General features: G+C 41.2%; 1 protein-coding gene across 2 annotated transcripts in view; it reads left to right on the top strand.

The window, feature by feature from the left end:
• The window catches only part of LOC124140838 (annulin-like), a 37,529-nt gene that overhangs the window by 5,872 nt on the left and 11,510 nt on the right, over positions 1-20,147 (top strand). Inside the window, exons 1-9 of one of the 2 annotated variants that reach the window (XM_048397590.1) lie at positions 5,234-5,485; positions 10,578-10,745; positions 11,340-11,488; positions 12,731-13,000; positions 13,570-13,842; positions 15,880-15,998; positions 17,781-17,894; positions 18,720-18,894; positions 19,581-19,725. In XM_048397590.1, coding sequence (XP_048253547.1) covers positions 5,463-5,485; positions 10,578-10,745; positions 11,340-11,488; positions 12,731-13,000; positions 13,570-13,842; positions 15,880-15,998; positions 17,781-17,894; positions 18,720-18,894; positions 19,581-19,725 — 1,436 coding nt within the window. In that variant the 5' untranslated portion in view covers positions 5,234-5,462. Of the gene's footprint in view, positions 1-5,233; positions 5,486-10,577; positions 10,746-11,339; positions 11,489-12,730; positions 13,001-13,569; positions 13,843-15,879; positions 15,999-17,780; positions 17,895-18,719; positions 18,895-19,580; positions 19,726-20,147 lie in introns of those variants that run through there. The other variant, XM_048397591.1, reaches the window with a different exon arrangement.

Raw genomic sequence — 20,147 nt, 5'->3', positions numbered from 1 at the left:
CAGCGTCCATGACAACGCACACAGGCACGGGGTACTTTCCGTCACACAAGTGCTCACAAAATATATCACAACGATAGCCCATAAACAGTACTAACTTCAACAATACTAATTCATTATCTTTCTCCGCGATCCACCTGTCACAACGTGTGTTGTGGTTGACTAGCGCTGTGTATTGCATGCATTGGAAACAGCTTGTCAGATATCAGCGCTATATCAGATGATCATAAGCCCTTCTCTCCATGGCTTCTCAAGGACTACAGCTGTAAGCTGTGTGTATTACCCCATAAAGAACACATATGACATAGACTTCAACAGCTTACAGCCACTCCACCCGAGTACCCACGCCTGCCTTGCAGTCCTCGTTGTTGCCTAGCTCTCAATTCATAACATGCGACTAAATACTTCCATGTCAGTATGAATAGCTTCGAGTTCGCGTTCCTTTGTAACTCTCTCTCCCTCTCTCTCTCTGTCTGTCTCTCTCCGTCTCTCTCTGTGTCTCTCTGGCTCTCTCTGTGTGTCTCTCTCTCCCCTCTCTCCTCTCTCTCTCTCTCTCTCTCTCTCTCTCTCTCTCTCTCTCTCTCTCTCTTTTGTACCTACTCACTATAAATACTTCGCGTAACCATACTTGTCACTGTGTGAGAGTGTAGACACATATAATTACTGGACACATATGTATGGAAACGCAATTCAGCATCTTTTACAATTCTAATAAGCCGACAGTTCTAATTAGAAAAAAACTCGTTTTTAATACATATAATTTGCCGCAAACTATAGCTTAAAGCAATATCAACGAAATTTCTTTGAAATTACATTCCTTGGGATCAAGCGATCACAATCGAGGTATCTGTGCTTCAGTTATATTTATGCTTCAGTTATATTCATGCTTCAGTTACCACGCCTGTGAATGTCGGTGTAATACCTGACGTACGTTTTCAGCTGACATAAGTCTTATAAGGAGGGAGGGGTAACGAGACGCTTGGGAAAAGAGTTTCTTCTTGCTCTAGAATACTGGTCACAAATCATAAGAACATGGAATTCATCTTCTACATGGTTATGTCCCTTTGAAAAACAGAAAGTGCAGACACGTTCATTATATGGGATGTTGTTGTGACGCCCCAGTTCAACAGCAATTCTGAAATTATTACATCGGAACGTGGCTATAAGTCTACGTTGATAAGAAGACATATCACAAGTAATATATGATTCCACATCTAGTAATGACTTGAACCGTGAGTAGTAATTGCATTTCGTTGATGATGTCAGGGAAAAGTGCCACTTTTGAGTGAGGCAGTATAGACCGCATATACCGTTCTATAAGAACAAGGTTTACAGTATTCAACTTACCACAGGACAAACTCACCTTTGAACAAACACGGTTTACTGAAAGTGTTAAGATACTCCTCACCGTATTTTATCAGTTAAAGCTCACCTAAATCGTAATGCCATAAGAAAAGGTCCACCGCATACACCATATCATAAGTAAAGGTTCACCGTATACACCATGTCATAAGTCAAGGTTCACCGTATACACTATGTCATAAGTAAAGGTTCACCGTATACACCATGTCATAAGTCAAGGTTCACCGTATACACTATGTCATAAGTAAAGGTTCACCGTATACACCATGTCATAAGTCAAGGTTCACCGTATACACTATGTCATAAGTCAAGGTTCATCATATACACCATGTCATAAGTCAAGGTTCACCGTATTCACCATGTCATAAGTCAAGGTTCACCGTATACACCATGTCATAAGTCAAGGTTCACCGTATACACCATGTCATAAGTAAAGGTTCACCGTATACACCATGTCATAAGTAAAGGTTCACCGTATACACCATGTCATAAGTCAAGGTTCACCGTATACACTATGTCATAAGTCAAGGTTCATCATATACACCATGTCATAAGTCAAGGTTCACCGTATTCACCATGTCATAAGTCAAGGTTCACCGTATACACCATGTCATAAGTCAAGGTTCACCGTATACACTATGTCATAAGTCAAGGTTCACCGTATACACTATGTCATAAGTCAAGGTTCACCGTATACATCATGTCATAAGTCAAGGTTCACCGTATACACTATGTCATAAGTCAAGGTTCATCGTATACACCATGTCATAAGTCAAGGCTCACCGTATACACCATGTCATAAGTCAAGGTTCACTGTATACACTATGTCATAAGTAAAGGCTCACCGTATACACCATGTCAAAAGTCAAGGTTCACCGTATACACCATGTCATAAGTCAAGGTTCACCGTATACACCATGTCATAAGTAAAGGTTCACCGTATACACCATGTCATAAGTCAAGGTTAACTGTAAACACCATGTCATAAGTCAAGGCTCACCGTATACATCATGTCATAAGTCAAGGTTCACCGTATACACTATGTCATAAGTCAAGGTTCATCATATACACCATGTCATAAGTCAAGGTTCACCGTATTCACCATGTCATAAGTCAAGGTTCACTGTATACACTATGTCATAAGTCAAGGTTCACCGTATACACTATGTCATAAGTCAAGGTTCACCGTATACACCATGTCATAAGTCAAGGTTCACCGTATACACTATGTCATAAGTCAAGGTTCACCGTATACACTATGTCATAAGTCAAGGTTCACCGTATACACTATGTCATAAGTCAAGGCTCACCGTATACACTATGTCATAAGTAAAGGCTCACCGTATACACCATGTCAAAAGTCAAGGCTCACCGTATACACCATGTCATAAGTCAAGGTTCACCGTATACACCATGTCATAAGTAAAGGTTCACCGTATACACCATGTCATAAGTCAAGGTTCACCGTAAACACCATGTCATAAGTCAAGGCTCACCGTATACACCATGTCATAAGTAAAGGTTCACCGTATACACTATGTCATAAGTCAAGGTTCACCGTATACACTATGTCATAAGTCAAGGCGCACCGTATACATCATGTCATAAGTCAAGGCTCACCGTATACACCATGTCATAAGTCAAGGCTCACCGTATACACCATGTCATAAGTCAAGGTTCACCCTATACGCCATGTCATAAGTCAAGGCTCACCGTATACACCATGTCATAAGTCAAGGTTCACCGTATACACCATGTCATAAGTCAAGGCTCACCGTATACACCATGTCATAAGTCAAGGTTCACCGTAAACACCATGTCATAAGTCAAGGTTCACCGTAAACACCATGTCATAAGTCAAGGTTCACCGTAAACACCATGTCATAAGTCAAGGCGCACTGTATACATCATGTCATAAGTCAAGGCTCACCGTATACACCATGTCATAAGTCAAGGTTCACCGTATACACCATGTCATAAGTCAAGGCTCACCGTATACACCATGTCATAAGTCAAGGTTCACCGTATACACCATGTCATAAGTCAAGGCTCACCGTATACACCATGTCATAAGTAAAGGCTCACCATATACACCATGTCAAAAGTCAAGATTCACCGTATACACCATGTCATAAGTCAAGGTTCACCGTATACACTATGTCATAAGTCAAGGTTCACCGTATACACCATGTCATAAGTCAAGGTTCACCGTATACACCATGTCATAAGTCAAGGCTCACCGTATACACCATGTCATAAGTCAAGGTTCACCGTATACACCATGTCAAAAGTCAAGGTTCACCGTATACACCATGTCATAAGTCAAGGTTCATCGTATACACCATGTCATAAGTCAAGGCGCACCGTATACATCATGTCATAAGTCAAGGCTCACCGTATATACCATGTCATAAGTCAAGGTTCACCGTATACAGTATGTCATAAGTCAAGGTTCGCCGTACACACTATGTCATAAGTAAAGGTTCACCGTATACATCATGTCATAAGTCAAGGTTCACCGTATACACCATGTCATAAGTAAAGGCTCACCGTATACACCATGTCATAAGTAAAGGTTCACCGTACACACTATGTCATAAGTAAAGGTTCACCGTATACACTATGTCATAAGTAAAGGTTCACCGTACACACCATGTCATAAGTCAAGGTTCACCGTATACACCATGTCATAAGTCAAGGTTCACCGTATACACCATGTCATAAGTCAAGGTTCACCGTATACACCATGTCATAAGTCAAGGCTCACCGTATACACCATGTCATAAGTAAAGGTTCACCGTATACACTATGTCATAAGTAAAGGTTCACCGTACACACCATGTCATAAGTAAAGGTTCACCGTACACACTATGTCATAAGTCAAGGTTCACCGTATACACCATGTTATAAGTCAAGGTTCACCGTATACACCATGTCATAAGTCAAGGCTCACCGTATACACCATGTCATAAGTCAAGGTTCACTGTATACAGTATGTCATAAGTCAAGGTTCACCGTATACACCATGTCATAAGTCAAGGTTCACCGTATACACTATGTCATAAGTCAAGGTTCACTGTATACACTATGTCATAAGTAAAGGTTCACCGTTTACACCATGTCATAAGTAAAGGCTCACCGTATACACTATGCCATGAGTCAATGCTTACCATATACACCATGTCATAAGTCAAGGCTCAACAAGGGGATGCTCAATTAATAAAAAAAATATAGTTCGCTTTTAATCACACATCTTGCAGACTGAAGTCGATATTGACTTTCCGCTCTCGATGAAATAATTAAATTGAAACCAGTATAATGTATAGAGTCGAGATAGGGGTAATCAGAGACTATATAGGTATATGGTCTTTGGAGTAATACAGACAGAAGAAGACCCGAGAAGATCCGGGGTAGAATAGGTCTTAAGCAATCCATGCTTGTCTTAAAGGCGACTATGCTTGTCGTAAGAGGCGACTAACGGGATCGGGTGGTCAGGCTCGCTGACGTGGTTGATGTATGCCATCGTATCCCATGCATGGATCGATGCTCATCATCTTAATCACTGGATTGTCTCGTCCAGACTCGATTATTTACAGACCGCCGTCATACAGCTGGACTATTGCTGAGTGCGGCGTTAAACAACAAACAAACAAACAAAACAGGCTTAAGAACACAAGAAAATGAATACCGGGTGAAGATGTGACAGTTCACCCCAAGCGCCTCCATGTACAGATCATTTAACAACAATGCACCCCATGATTTCTCTTTGCGGAATGTACTGGTTGGGTGAACATGGATAAATTCAAGTCATAATCATACACCATGACAGTGAAAGCCAACACTGACTCCGTCCTGGATAATTGTAAATTGACACATGGTTAAAACAAGCTGTCGCGCTGGTAGCCCTGGTGCCTGGACACATCGCCGACCAGAACACAGGGCTGTCAGTGTAGGAAGTGTATAGTCCCAGCATCCGGACTCAGTTCGGACAGCGTATCCGGCGAGTTTGAGCAATCAGTTAACGACAGGGCTGTTGAGGATATAGGAGGACCAGGACATTGTGTGGTCAAATCAGAGACTGTGGGATTAACGCGCGCACGAGGATGGGGAACTTGTTCAGTCGAAGGTGAGGCCGAATTATCTTGACCTTAGATATATTTGATGTTGACTTCATCATGTGTAATCGGTAACGGTTGATGTAAGTTTAGACTTATGACAAATTTCGCTGAGATAGGGATTTGCAAACTATAGTTACTTTTCTTCTTTAAAGTAGAATGAAAAAGCTTGTTTCAATGTTTATCTCATGACCAGAGCACGTATAGTCACATGTTTCATTATTAATGTTAATGTTTGTTGTTCTATTAAAACATGTGACCAAAATGTACAGTATATGTAAATCAATAAAAAAATTATATATTCTGTCAATGATGTGTATAATAACACAGACATGGTCAACATATGGTGTATGTCATACATTGCTATGAATTCTACAAATGTCGGCGTGTTCACTCAGCTACGGTTTCAATGAATACCTTTTAGTGAGTTCATGGGTGGCCTTGTAAGGGGAGGCAATTCACCGTGCGGAGTTACCTCACTTATTTGTTCCAGGATCAGTTGACCGCGCGTTCGAATATCCGATTACTCCGATTATGGTTCTTGCCCTGTACGCGTTATATTCGTGTGATCGACCACAGCAATATATGTGTCACCACCGTCCCACAGTAAGCTCATATACTGTGATAAAGCGAAATAATGCTCAAAGTAGCTTTATATCCATCTGACGCTGTATGCACTGACAGCAATAGTGTTTTTAAGAAAACGTACAACTTTATGGATAACAAGTTCTGGTTTAATGCATATAGTGAGTGAACTCCAGCTTGATTGCGGTGAACGAATTCCCATCGAAACGTCGCTATATGCAATATAGAAAACTAGAAGTGAGGAGTAATTTTTTACGCCGCTTTTAGCAATATTCCAACAATATCACGGCGGGGAACACCAGAAATGGGCTTCACACATTGTACCCATGTCGGGAATCGAACCCGGGTTTTCGGCGTGACGAGCGAACGCTTTAATCACTAGGCTACCCGACCGCCCTAAACCAGAAGTGTTATCTATAAAGTTGTACGTTTTCTTATGTATTCACCACTTTCAGAATGCCAGTGAAACATAGTTTTGAAGGGCAGTTATAAAAGTACGTTTTATATGAAGTCAAGATGTACAACCACATATTGTACCAGGCCATATCGTCCGCAACGCATTACCTACCACAATGCGAGACTGTCAGAACATTAAACATTTTACGGAAATGGCTTTTTTCGGAAACAATGTAACCATGGAAAAATAACCTTGCCCCATTTCTTAACATGTATATGCGTATACCATGCCCTTGACCTTCGTGCTTTTAGGCGTATACACGTATTAATTCCGTATGTCAAAGTTGCCTTGCTCGTTGGTTTGGAAACGTGTAGCGAATATTATTTCAAGATTGGATAATAACCTTGTTCCTTGCTTTTAAAGCTGTTCACCCCTAACTGGTATGGCTATGAGAGGTTTTCTCTATCGCAGGTCCAAGATTAGATGGTCAGTTTTGTACGGTGGCATGTGTCCAGTGATACCTTGACCCCAACTATTCCATGTTTGAACTGTTTTCTATGACTAATGTGATATGACATGCAGACCGCGTTAGTTCAAACGCTGTGAGTATAGGCCGACCTGCACGTAACGCTCTACGAGTTAGGCTTATTTGTGGAATGTCCATTGTCCCGCGTCAACACAGCAACAAATAACAAATAACAACAAAACAACATGGTTTGCATGTTACTCGTCATATAAAGAAGAATATCGATATCTAGTTTAGGAAAATCATGCACTATAATACAAAATACCCCATGAAATCGTCAGAAAAAATCTCTTGTGTGACAAACGCACTGCAATGACGGTCACACTGTATGATTTGGCGTGACGGTAAGTGTACTGTGAAGATATAGGTCAGATATAATACAGTTGTTCTTACCACAGCTGTTGGCGATGCATATAGTCAATCGGTTTCCACTATTAATATGATTTGTGTTTATTGCAAGCTCGGCAGACCATCAGTGCAACGACGCCCATACCTCTGCTGAAGTGTTATTGTCGCTCTGCTGATTGGGAAAATTGAAACATCACCACTCAACTGAAATAATAGCGTCACTGTAAAATTCACCAACGTTATCAACTAAATTAAATGTTATGATGCTCATATGTGTATCACTGAATATTCACTGCGGGTTTAACCAAAAAAGGGGTTTGGGGTAGCCTAGTGGGTAAAGTGTTCGCCAGTCACGCCGAAGCCCCGGGTTCGATTATTCGGATGTCCCGGTGGGGATATTATTGGAATATGGCTTAAAGTGACATTAAACATACACACTTACTCCGGAAACAAATTTGAAGGTTTAATTGTCATCAGGGTTAACCTTAGATATACATGTATATCGCCGGGCATACTGGGTGCCCTGAAATTTGTGTGGTGAAAAGAAATCAAATTAAAAAATACCTGCCTGTAATAAATGTCTATATGTACATCACTTCATATTTGACGTGTTGCACTATACCCATGGGAGTATTAGCCGTATGTATGTCAACTGTCGCGCAAAAAAAACTACCTGAAAATTAGAATTGACCAAAACATTATAAACGTTTACAAAACAGTCGCCGAAACATATTGTAAACTTAAGTCTCAAACATCAGCATCGAAGATTCGTTGTTTGTTTGTTTCATCGTTACCCATGGCTACCATCAAATACGTGTGTATACTTTCTTTTGCCCGGCACTTTACCTGGTACCTTTTAGTGTGACAGCGATGTCACTCAACTTTTATAGGTGTGAACAAGAACTGTGAAAATTTAGACTCTTGATATATTGAATCACATGTCACAACTGCGAAAACTTATGTGCAAATTATATCACTGTAATACACTTAGTCGTATATTTTGTTCACAATATCTTATATAATTACTTGGTTTTTTTTATTTGAAGGTGCTCTTCTGGTCTCACGTTTGTTATGATGTAATTGTGTTTGCATTTATTAACTTAACTTTATGTTATGTCAATAAAGATGAGTAACATCTACAATAAATTCTATCATGTTTCAAGAACCAATCAAGTCAATGTCTTAACATGTTAAACCGCAGAAGTTACTTTACGCATCGTATGACCAACATAGATCCAAATAAATATGAGGAGGGTCAATTAAGGTGTCTCAGTTCACTTCAGTCCATCTCTCCAAAATCCAGTCTCATTTTCAGGCAACATGTATACTGACTGAAAAGTTCAGTCAATATGTACATTGCCTGAGTGAATCAAACAATTTACATATTGCCTGATTATAGGCATTGATTGTGAGATATTTGCATAACACCCGGTACTTGATGTCTGTTCACTACTTGCTAATAGACAACAATTGCTTAAACACCTGGCTATTAACATATATGTATAATTCGCATGCAGAACACGGTGTATGTAACAGATTATACCCATATCGTCAACACCAGCTGGTGGGAGGAAGTATTCACTGATGGATAACACTTATGGCGATTTATCAGTAACTTCAATAATAGTATTTGACTTTTATTTTTCAATTATATATTAAACTTTTTCAGTACAGTAAACTACGGTTATAACGAACACGCTTATAACGAACTTACGGATATAACGAACTTACTTTTTTGTTCCCGACTATTTGCTGTAGTTATGCTGTATATATGCTTATAACGAACTACGGTTATAACGAACTAAATTAGTAGTCCCTTTGAGTTTGTTATAACAGTACTTTACTGTATTTGAAAGAGGAGTTAATATCGTTAACTGTTCTATCGCTTTTGTTAATCAACGTCGCTATATGGCTGAAATAATGCCATATTTGATATTTGATATTTGATACAGTTATTGAACAAGTACATAACACGATATGTTGTTTATGTGAACAGTTTTATGTTCGTGTAAACAAAGGGGAATGATGTTTCACCTTGGAATGAAATTTGAGATAATTGACTGATGAAGTTTACAAAGAGAGGATAGCTTTAATATAGTCTGACTCTCTGAACAGAAAATATTGATAGAGGGAGTGTTGATATTTAAAGTGCTGGGGTAGTTGCACGTTTTGAACAGACGAGAAAAACAGTGTTGATGTATACAGAGTCGGGATAGTGGGACTTTCTGAACAGAAATAATATATGGAGTGTAAATATATACAGAGTCGGGATAATGGGATTTTCTGTACAGAAAGAATAGATAGAGAGAGTGTTAATATATAGACAGTCGGGAAAGTGGGATTTTCTGTACAAAGAGAATAGATAGAGAGAGTGTTAATATATATACACAGTCGGGATAGTGGGATTTTCTGTACAGAAAGAATAGACAGAGTGTTAATATATACAGTGTCGGGATAGTGGGCTATATGGCTGAAATAATGCCGATGCGACGTGAGATTTAAACTCACCTATTCATCCACAGTATACATCCACTAACATGTATCAGTCGAACGATGCACTAGGTTAAACATTGTAGTTGTACAACGTGAGGTGTTTACTGACGTATGGGCAATAATTAAGAAATGACTTATTGTGTAGTTTATGTTAATTATAACTCTCTAAACGCAATACTATATAAGTTAATAAAATAAATACAACAATAATAACTTCACAGACTGCTAATTTAATCTTTAAAACAAAGAAAACTGTAGACAGCGTTACGAAATCAGTGCAATAATGCGACGCAAGCCCCGCCCACTATTATCAACCAATCAGGAAACAGTTGTCAGCTAGTGGGCGTGGCCTAATTTTCTTTTTTTTGGTTTCTGGAAGCGTAAGCGCAAACAATATTGCTTGTTTAGCCAATCAATTGTAATTGAATAAATTGCAGTTTATAATTTGTGTGTCAACGTATATGTGTATATGCGTCACCGTGTACGTGTGTACACTCCTATTTCGTTGTGATTTTTGACCTCAGCAATTTTTGACAAAATTCAGAAAATGAACAGCCAAATACAATTTAGATATCCGGTATTGTTGCAATGTTTTCCTTAATCTATGTACATGTACTTTGTACGTCTATTGTCCTTGTCGAAAGCGGGTATATTTCAGTTTCGGTTTCACGTAACTGCATGGCGATCAGGAGCATATTGTGTACGTCCACATCACGTGGTGGGCAAAGTGATCATGGGTAATTTGTCGTTTCAGTGATTCAGGGGAGATCACCCAGCCGCGACTCACGTCTGCTCAGCCCATAGGAGACCCAACACCACAACCACCGCCACCAGCAACAGCAGCAGCAGCAGCGGACGACTTCGCCATGTACCGACATCGATACAGGGGCTACAGGCCAAGCTACACTTTCAATCCAAACAGGTAGGGTGGACACAGTGGATGGGTTGGTGATGGAGTATAAGGTAGTTATTATAGTTATATCACACCAAAGGGATTGGACTTTCCTCCCACATGAAGCTGACACGCCGTGGTATGACTGGAATATTTTCCAAAGCGGCGTTAAACCCAACTTACTCACTCACTCACTCACTCACTCACTCACTCACTCACTCACTCACTCACTCACTCACTCACTCAACTTTCCGAGGCAAGTGTGTTCACTAGACCATATCAAAGTCGGGTAGAAACTACACCTTTGATATAGGCTAGTGGTCACTCTTGCTTCGGGAAGATGTCACTTTAAGGGGTATGATAGGTCAGGCAGGTCGTAGACATATACCGTTGTTTATCATCATCATCATCATCATCATCATCATCATCATCCCTGGCCGGTGGTTTGATTCCCCGCTAAAGTGTGGTATGTAATGGTGTCAGCTTAACGGGCAATTACAAGGACTAGCCGATTCGGAGTCAGTATACATCCTGAATGCGAGGTTAAATCCTATTTTCCTTACCTCATCACCTCCGTTAAACGTTGTTGTTATTGTTGTTGTTCATGCTGTTGTTGTTGATCAGGTCCAGCTACTACAGATATGCCCGGCGATACCCATCCTACAGCTATCCAAGATGGCGCCCCCGGGCGAGCGAGCGTGACCGACGTTTCCTCACCTTCCTCAACGACGACAGATACAGGAACAGAGACTTGAACAGAATACACAGACCTAGTACGTGACGGCGTTGCCGCGAGCTACGACAGTCTTTAAAAAGACACTAAATAATATTCGGCCACTAGAAATTATTAGAAAAAATACACTCACCGCCAAGAGAAATGCGAATACCATACATGTTGGTTAATATAATATTTTATGAAGAATTACTAATATTCAAAATATATTAGATTAGTTTGATGTACAAATTAACATCCTGGCATGCTGTGTGAACCGACGCTCATGAACGCATCACATGTGACGTCATAGATCCATAATTCGAGATGCACCATTTGTCTCGTTCAGGATTAGCGTGTAAAGTTTGAAATCACGTGTAACAGATCGTGATAAGAATAAAGACACTCTGTGGTAACGCTTGACTGATTGTTAGTTTTCTCATAAATTGGTACACATTGGAAACATATTTTCTCAACGTATATACTTCTCTATATGTTTCTATGGATCGCGTTTCTTTTGGCGGTGAGTATACATTGTGTTGATACAGTTAGTGAACAAGTACATAACACATATGTTGTTTATGTGAACAGTTTTATGTTCGTGTAAACAAAGGGGAATGATGTTTCACCTTGGTATGAAATTTGAGATAATTGACTGATGACGTTTACAAAGAGAGGATAGCTTTGATATAGTCTGACTCTCTGAACAGAAAATATTGATAGAGGGAGTGTTGATATTTAAAGTGCTGGGGTAGTTGCACGTTTTGAACAGACGAGAAAAACAGTGTTGATGTATACAGAGTCGGGATAGTGGGACTTTCTGAACAGAAATAATATATGGAGTGTAAATATATACACAGTCGGGATAGTGGGATTTTCTGTACAGAAAGGATAGATAGAGTGTTAATATATACAGAACCGAGATAGTGGGATTTTCTGTACAGAAAGAATAACTGGAAGGAGTGTTAATATATACAGAGTCGGGATAGTGGGATTTTCTGTACAGAAAGGATAGACAGAGGGAGTGTTAATATATACAGTGTCGGGATAGTGGGATTTTCTGAACAGAAGGAATAACTAGAAGGAGTGTTAATATATACAGAGTCGGGATAGTGGGATTTTCTGTACAGAAAGAATACATATATAGGAAGCTTGGTTATAGCCACATAGTCGGAACAGATACCGAGAGGTTTGTGAACGCGATACTTCGGGGGCAAGACATTGAGTTGCCGGCATAGTGGGGTTGATAGTCGTGGTAGGACGTTGTGACAGTGATGTAACCGACATGGATGTATGTCTACAGGTGACGAGATAGAAGCAAGCCAACCCGAGGTCCCAGTGGCAGAAGTTGCCACAAGGCTACACGTCAAGGGCGTCGACCTGCACATCGAAGACAATGGACGCAACCACGTCACAGATATGTACGAGTGTACGTCCGCCCGCACTGGAAGGGATGGTACCCGCAAACCGGCCGAGCTGGTCATCCGTCGGGGCCAAGAGTTCACCCTGACCATAAACTTCGACAGGCCGTATGACGTAAAGAAGAATGATATCTCACTGACCTTCAACCTCGGTAAGAAGACTTGTCTTCAAAGCATGTCTTTCATCTTGCTGGATCGGTAACATATCCAGATTCTCAGGATTCTGGAATAAGATTATCGATATCAGTATTCAACGATTCCGGATTAAAGAGCATTTTCAGGTTGAATAACATTCATTCGGATTCAAAGAGTCCCAGAGTAATGAGTGAGTGAGTATGGTTTTGTGCCGCTTTTAGCAGTATGCCAGCAATATAATGGCGGGGGACACCGGACACCAGAAATGCAATGGGATTCACACATTGTACCCATGTGGGGAATCGAACCCGTCTTCAGCGTGACGAGCGAATGCCACTAGGCTACCCTACCGTCCCTGTAGAGTAATGAGGTTGTTCATAACAGTAACGTTAGAAGTTTAGGATACTTTCCTGAACGTATTGTAAATATGAAAGGTAAAAAAACAACCATAGTTAGATAAAGACCGATGCGACTTTAAATAAACTCACTCACTCACTCACTCACACTTTGTCCACGACAAATAAACATTGTTTTATCTCCCTTGGGAATGTTAAAACATAATTTAATTATCTTTGATTTAATCTAGGGGATGATTACAAACCAAAGAAGAGTATGAACGCGACGTTCAAGGTGGATGAAACGGGCAGCAAGAAATATAAGCCCAAAAAGTGGGGCGCGTCGTTGGTGTCGCAGAAGGGAAATTCCCTCACCGTCTCGGTTTTCGCTCCCGCCTCCATCCCAGTAGGAGAGTGGGAGTTCAGCGTCAAAACTATCGTGGACGTCAAGGACGGCAAAGATCTCATCTGGCAATACAACCACAATGAAGACATCAACATCCTCTTCAACCCTTTTTGTGAAGGTAAAAGCAAAACCATTTTGTTGTCACTTCCGACCCAGTTTGTAGTCATACACTCAGTAAACTACGTTTATAACGAACACACTTATAACGAACTGTCGGATATAACGAACTTATTTTTAGTCCCGACTATTTGTTGTATATATGCTGTATATATGCTTATGACGAACTACGGTTATTACGAACTAAAATTAGTGGTCCCCTCGAGTTCGTTATAACCGTAGTCTACTGTAACCCCAAATACTGTCACATCTAACCCAGTATATCACGAAGTTCTCTCTGTGAACAGTGACTTGGGGCATGTGGAGCTAGATGTATAGTGTCATGTTGTCCTCTCAATAGGACAAGGTGCATGTGGAGCGAGAGTTTCTGTCATGTCCTGTCGTCCTCCCAAGAGGAATAAGTGTACGCGGCGCTAGTACTATAATGTCCTGTTGTCCTCCCAAGAGGAATGAGTGTAGGTGGCGCTAGTACTATAATGTCCTGTTGTCCTCCCAAGAGGAATAAGTGTACGCGGCGCTAGTACTATAATGTCCTGTTGTCCTCCCAAGAGGAATGAGTGTAGGTGGAGCGAGAGTTTCTGTAATGTCCTGTTGTCCTCCCAAGAGGAATAAGTGTACGTGGCGCTAGTACTATAATGTCCTGTATTCCTCCCAAGAGGAATAAGTGTACGTGGCGCTAGTACTATAATGTCCTGTTGTCCTCCCAAGAGGAATAAGTGTACGTGGCGCTAGAACTATAATGTCCTGTTGTCCTCCCAAGAGGAATAAGTGTACGTGGCGCTAGTACTATAATGTCCTGTTGTCCTCCCAAGAGGAATAAGTGTACGTGGCGCTAGTACTATAATGTCCTGTTGTCCTCCCAAGAGGAATGAGTGTAGGTGGAGCGAGAGTTTCTGTAATGTCCTGTTGTCCTCCCAAGAGGAATAAGTGTACGTGGCGCTAGTACTATAATGTCCTGTTGTCCTCCCAAGAGGAATGAGTGTAGGTGGAGCGAGAGTTTATGTAATGTCCTGTTGTTCTCCCAAGAGGAATAAGTGTACGTGGCGCTAGTACTATAATGTCCTGTATTCCTCCCAAGAGGAATGAGTGTAGGTGGAGCGAGAGTTTCTGTAATGTCCTGTTGTTCTCCCAAGAGGAATAAGTGTACGTGGCGCTAGTACTATAATGTCCTGTTGTCCTCCCAAGAGGACAAGGTGCATGTGGAGCGAGAGTTTCTGTTATGTCCTGTTGTCCTCCCAAGAGGAATAAGTGTACGTGGCGCTAGTACTATAATGTCCTGTCGTCCTCCAGAGAGGAATAAGTGTACGTGGCGCTAGAACTATAATGTCCTGTTGTTCTCCCAAGAGGACAAGGTGCATGTGGAGCGAGAGTTTCTGTTATGTCCTGTTGTCCTCCCAAGAGGAATAAGTGTACGTGGCGCTAGTACTATAATGTCCTGTCGTCCTCCAGAGAGGAATAAGTGTACGTGGCGCTAGTACTATAATGTCCTGTCGTCCTCCCAAGAGGAATGAGTGTACGTGGTGCTAGTACTATAATGTCCTGTCGTCCTCCAGAGAGGAATAAGTGTACGTGGCGCTAGTACTATAATGTCCTGTCGTCCTCCCAAGAGGAATAAGTGTACGTGGCGCTAGTACTATAATGTCCTGTCGTCCTCCAGAGAGGAATAAGTGTACGTGGCGCTAGAACTATAATGTCCTGTTGTTCTCCCAAGAGGAATGAGTGTAGGTGGAGCGAGAGTTTCTGTAATGTCCTGTTGTTCTCCCAAGAGGAATAAGTGTACGTGGCGCTAGTACTATAATGTCCTGTCGTCCTCCCAATAGAACAGGGTGTACGTGGAGCGAGTGTTTCTGTAATGTTCTGTTGTCCTTCTCAGAGGACAGGGTGTAGGTTGAGCGAGTTTTTCTGTAATGTTCTGTTGTCCTTCTCAGAGGACTGGGTGTAGGTTGAGCGAGTATTTCTGTAATGTTCTGTTGTCCTTCTCAGAGGACTGGGTGTAGGTTGAGCGAGTATTTCTGTAATGTTCTGTTGTCCTTCTCAGAGGACTGGGTGTACATGGAGGACAAGAGCTGGCTGCAAGAGGCGGTGTTAAATGACAAAGGTTCTCAGTATTACGGCACCTACACAAAGATGGGAGCCAGGAGTTGGTTCTTCGGCCAGGTAAAGAACGTCTCAGGTCACAGTGGTTGCATTATATTGGAATATTGAAAAGTTGTTGACCTTTGTACAGATAACCACAAACTGATAATCTGACAGAAGAGTTTGTGAGTATCAGTGAAGTCTTCTCTGTCACATAGTCTATTGCTTGAGGTTATTTATTTATTTATTTATTTATTTATTTATTTATTTATTTATTTATTTATTTATTTATTTATTTATTTATTTATTTATTTATTTATTTATTTATTTATTTATTTATTTATTTATTTATTTATTTATTTATTTATTTATTTATTTATTTATTTATTTATTTATTTATTTATTTATTTATTTACCCATGTGGGGAATCGAACCCGGGTCTTCGGCGTGACGAGAAAAAGCTTCAACCTCTAGGCGTCCCCACCACCCCTACTATTTATTGAATGTATTTAGGGAAATTTTATTTCTTCTCTAAATAAAAGCGACAAAACCCCTTCCATATTAATAACAAATCTTTGCTATAAGCAGAGTCGATTGTACTATTCCGACTATATGATGAGCATGTATCTAAGAATCACTATTAAATAGTGATGATACCAGGTGTTCGCGAAAAGGTGGACGTATCCTGTCCCTTCGTCATAAACACCTGCAAAGGCAAATCCAAACTTTGTTAACAAAGGACGAATGGGGACTAGTTTTTTAACTTCATCTATGAAATATTAATCTAAATACATGCATGAGCAAGTCCGTGATTTATGATGATATTAAGCATACCTTCTACATTTACTTCGAAAATCAGCTATTCCCTCGTTTATGTAAAAAAATAGAATGAAAACATCGTAATCAGCCTCACTGTCACATTTTACTTGTACATGTAGTGTTAGAATATATCCAAAACAACACATCTTGTCAGTTTCACACAGGAATTTCAAATACATTGTTATGAGAAGGGAAGTAACTCATTTGATTTGTCTTGTCATGTCGGCCTCAGTCCATACGACTACTACCACTACCACCACTACTACTGCTGCTGCTACTTGTGCTATTACTTAGTCTACTACTTCTACGTCACCTTTTACTACTACTACTACTACTACTACTACTACTACTACTACTACTACTACTTATTGTACTACTCCCCCTGCTTTCTGGTGTCCCCCGCCGTGATATTGCTTGAATATTGCTAAAAGCGGCGTCAAACCATACTCACTCACTCACTACTCCTGCTGCTGCTACTGCTCCTTATTTTGCTACTACTACTACTTCTTCTTTTACTACTATCACTACTACTACTGTTGATGTTTTTACTACTACTACTACTGCTACTACTACTACTACTTCTACTTATTGCACTACTACCCCTGCTTTCTGGTGTCCCCCGCCGTGATATTGCTTGAATATTGCTAAAAGCGGCGTCAAACCATACTCACTCACTCACTACTCCTGCTGCTGCTGCTGCTACAGCTCCTACTTTTGCTACTACTACTACTACTACTACTTCTTTTCCTTTTATCACTACTACTACTGTGATGTTTTTACTACTACTACTACTGCTACTACTACTACTACTACTACTGCTACTACTACTTCTACTACTACTACTACTACTGCTACTGCTACTGCTACCACTACTTCTTTTACTACTATCACCACTACTACTGTTGATGTTACTACTACTACTACTACTGCTACTACTACTACTACTACTACCACCACCACCACTACTACTCTTTCTACATAGGACATGCAGCATTTCACATGACAGTCTCACAGACCTTGTACACAATGGAAGATTTGTTGTAGTTCGAGGACGGCATTCTGGACGCTGCGTTCCATCTGGTGAGGAAAGGGTACGGCTACCGCACCACACCCGACATGGGCAACGCTGCATCTGTATCGAGGATCATCTCCCAGATTGTAAGTAATCCCGGGGTCATGAAGGATCAAATGTTTGTGCAAAGAACACCAGGACCAGGGTCAAAGAACACCAGGACAGAGTAATCGGTTTAATGTATTTTGGAGAATATTGTACGATAACCATATATTACGATAAAATCAAACTGGATGATTAAAAATATTTTTTCGCCCCACATATTTCATTGTTGAGATAATTCATTTTTCTGATTTGATAGCTTGACAAAAATCATAATATTTCGGGAGATGCTATCGAGGAGAACACGGATATAAAAATATCACAACAGTGTCGTTATATGTGAGGTGAGGTGAAATTGGGTTTAACGTCGCGTCCAAGATTATTGCACTTATATAGCGACGTGCATGGTGTGTGTGTGTGTGTGTGTGTGTGTGTGTGTGTGGCTGCTTGTACTAACCCGGACTGATGCCGATTTATAATGCTAGCCCACTGAGATACCATGCCGCAGTTTTAACATGAATACCCCACTCAGACTCAGTATACTGACTCCGAGCCGACCAGTCCCTGTTTTAGCCCCTTAATGCCGAGCTCCAGACAGGGTAACAACAAGTACCATCTTTTAACGTCTTTTGGTATGACGCGGCCGGGAATCGAACCCCGGACCTTCCGCTCTTCGGGCGGACGCTCTACCACTAGACCACGGAGGCGGTCTCCAGTGTCGTTTTAAGTTGAAAGTAGACTAGCAGTAACCTACTATACGTGTATACGCTCCATCACCTCTCTCCTCCGCTCCCATTGGCTGTATCTATTGGTCGATAATGTCTACTCTGCTTTACATACACTCTGCATTGCAATACCTACGTCATCAGGTAAACGCCCCCGACGACGACGGCGTGTTGATGGGCAACTGGAGCGGCAACTACGAGGGAGGGACGCGCCCCACCAAGTGGAACGGCAGCGTCAAGATACTTCGTCAGTACATGGACACGGCTAAACCTGTCAAGTACGGCCAGTGCTGGGTCTTTTCTGGAGTCGTCACGGCAGGTATATGCTGTCCCAAAGCTGATTTCTTATATCTATCCAAAGGCCTCCATAACAGTTATATCATGATCGTCCAAAGACAGTCATGGCAGGTATATCGTGATTGTCCTAAGAAAGTCATGGCAGGCATATATTGATTGTCCTAGGGCAGTCGTGGCAGGCATATACTGATTGTCTCAAGATCGTCATGGCAGGCATATATTGATTGTCTCAAGATCGTCATGGCAGGTATATATTGGTTGTCTCAAGTTAGTCATGGCAGGTATATATTGATTGTCTCAAGATCGTCATGGCAGGTATATATTGGTTGTCTCAAGATCGTCATGGCAGGTATATATTGGTTGTCTCAAGATCGTCATGGCAGGTATATATTGGTTGTCCTAAGACAGTCATGGCAGGTATATCTTGATTGTCCTGAGACATTCATGGCAGGTATATATTGATTGTCCTAAGACAGTCGTAGCAGGTATATCTTGATTGTCCTAAGACAGTCATGGCAGGTATATATTGATTGTCCTAAGACAGTCGTAGCAGGTATATCTTGATTGTCCTAAGACAGTCACGGCAGGTATATATTGATTGTCCCAAGGCTGCCATAGTTTTATCTCATAAACTTATAAACTCTACACAATCCTCACAGAGGTGTCTCAAACACCATGTACGTTATCATGTTTTCATGATTGATTCAGTGTGCCGAGCTCTGGGTCTCCCCTGTCGCAGCATCACCAACTTCGCCTCTGCCCACAACACCGACACCGACCGCCTCAGTATTGACGTCCTCATGAAGGTGGACGAAGACGACAATGAAACAAATTTGAGCGATGATTCAGTGTGGTATGTAAAGAAAAAGTCAAATTAACCCGTCCCAGCTGTCTATTGCTTGTCGTTCCGTATATACCTGGTGCCCAGGCTCCGTGACGTGGCTGCGTACCCCGAGGATGTCGGATGCTCGTCTTGCTACTATTCGCTGGTCTGTCTGATACAGGCTCGAATAATAACATGTCGTAAAGATATACGAAGGGTGGTTGGAAGGTTCTGAGCCTAACTATGATGGACGGTGTTCATGAAGTATGTTGCTTATTACTTTTTTCAACACACTCCCGCTCTGATATTCACAGGCAGTTGCCAAAGCAGGGTAGCATTTGCCGTTAATGGACTGATCTTACGAGAGGTCGTCCACCGATACGGTTCCTTTGGAATCTCACCATTCCAGCTGATGGAAGAGATTTTGCCTTCTCCGGAGAAGGGGACGTAAG

The sequence above is a fragment of the Haliotis rufescens genome, unplaced genomic scaffold, assembly GCF_023055435.1.
Source record: "Haliotis rufescens isolate VD_foot unplaced genomic scaffold, xgHalRufe1.0.p SCAF_17, whole genome shotgun sequence".
NCBI classification, from domain to species: domain Eukaryota; kingdom Metazoa; phylum Mollusca; class Gastropoda; order Lepetellida; family Haliotidae; genus Haliotis; species Haliotis rufescens.
Note: the sequence above shows the minus strand (reverse complement) of the source record. Positions and strands in the feature narration are given on the sequence as shown.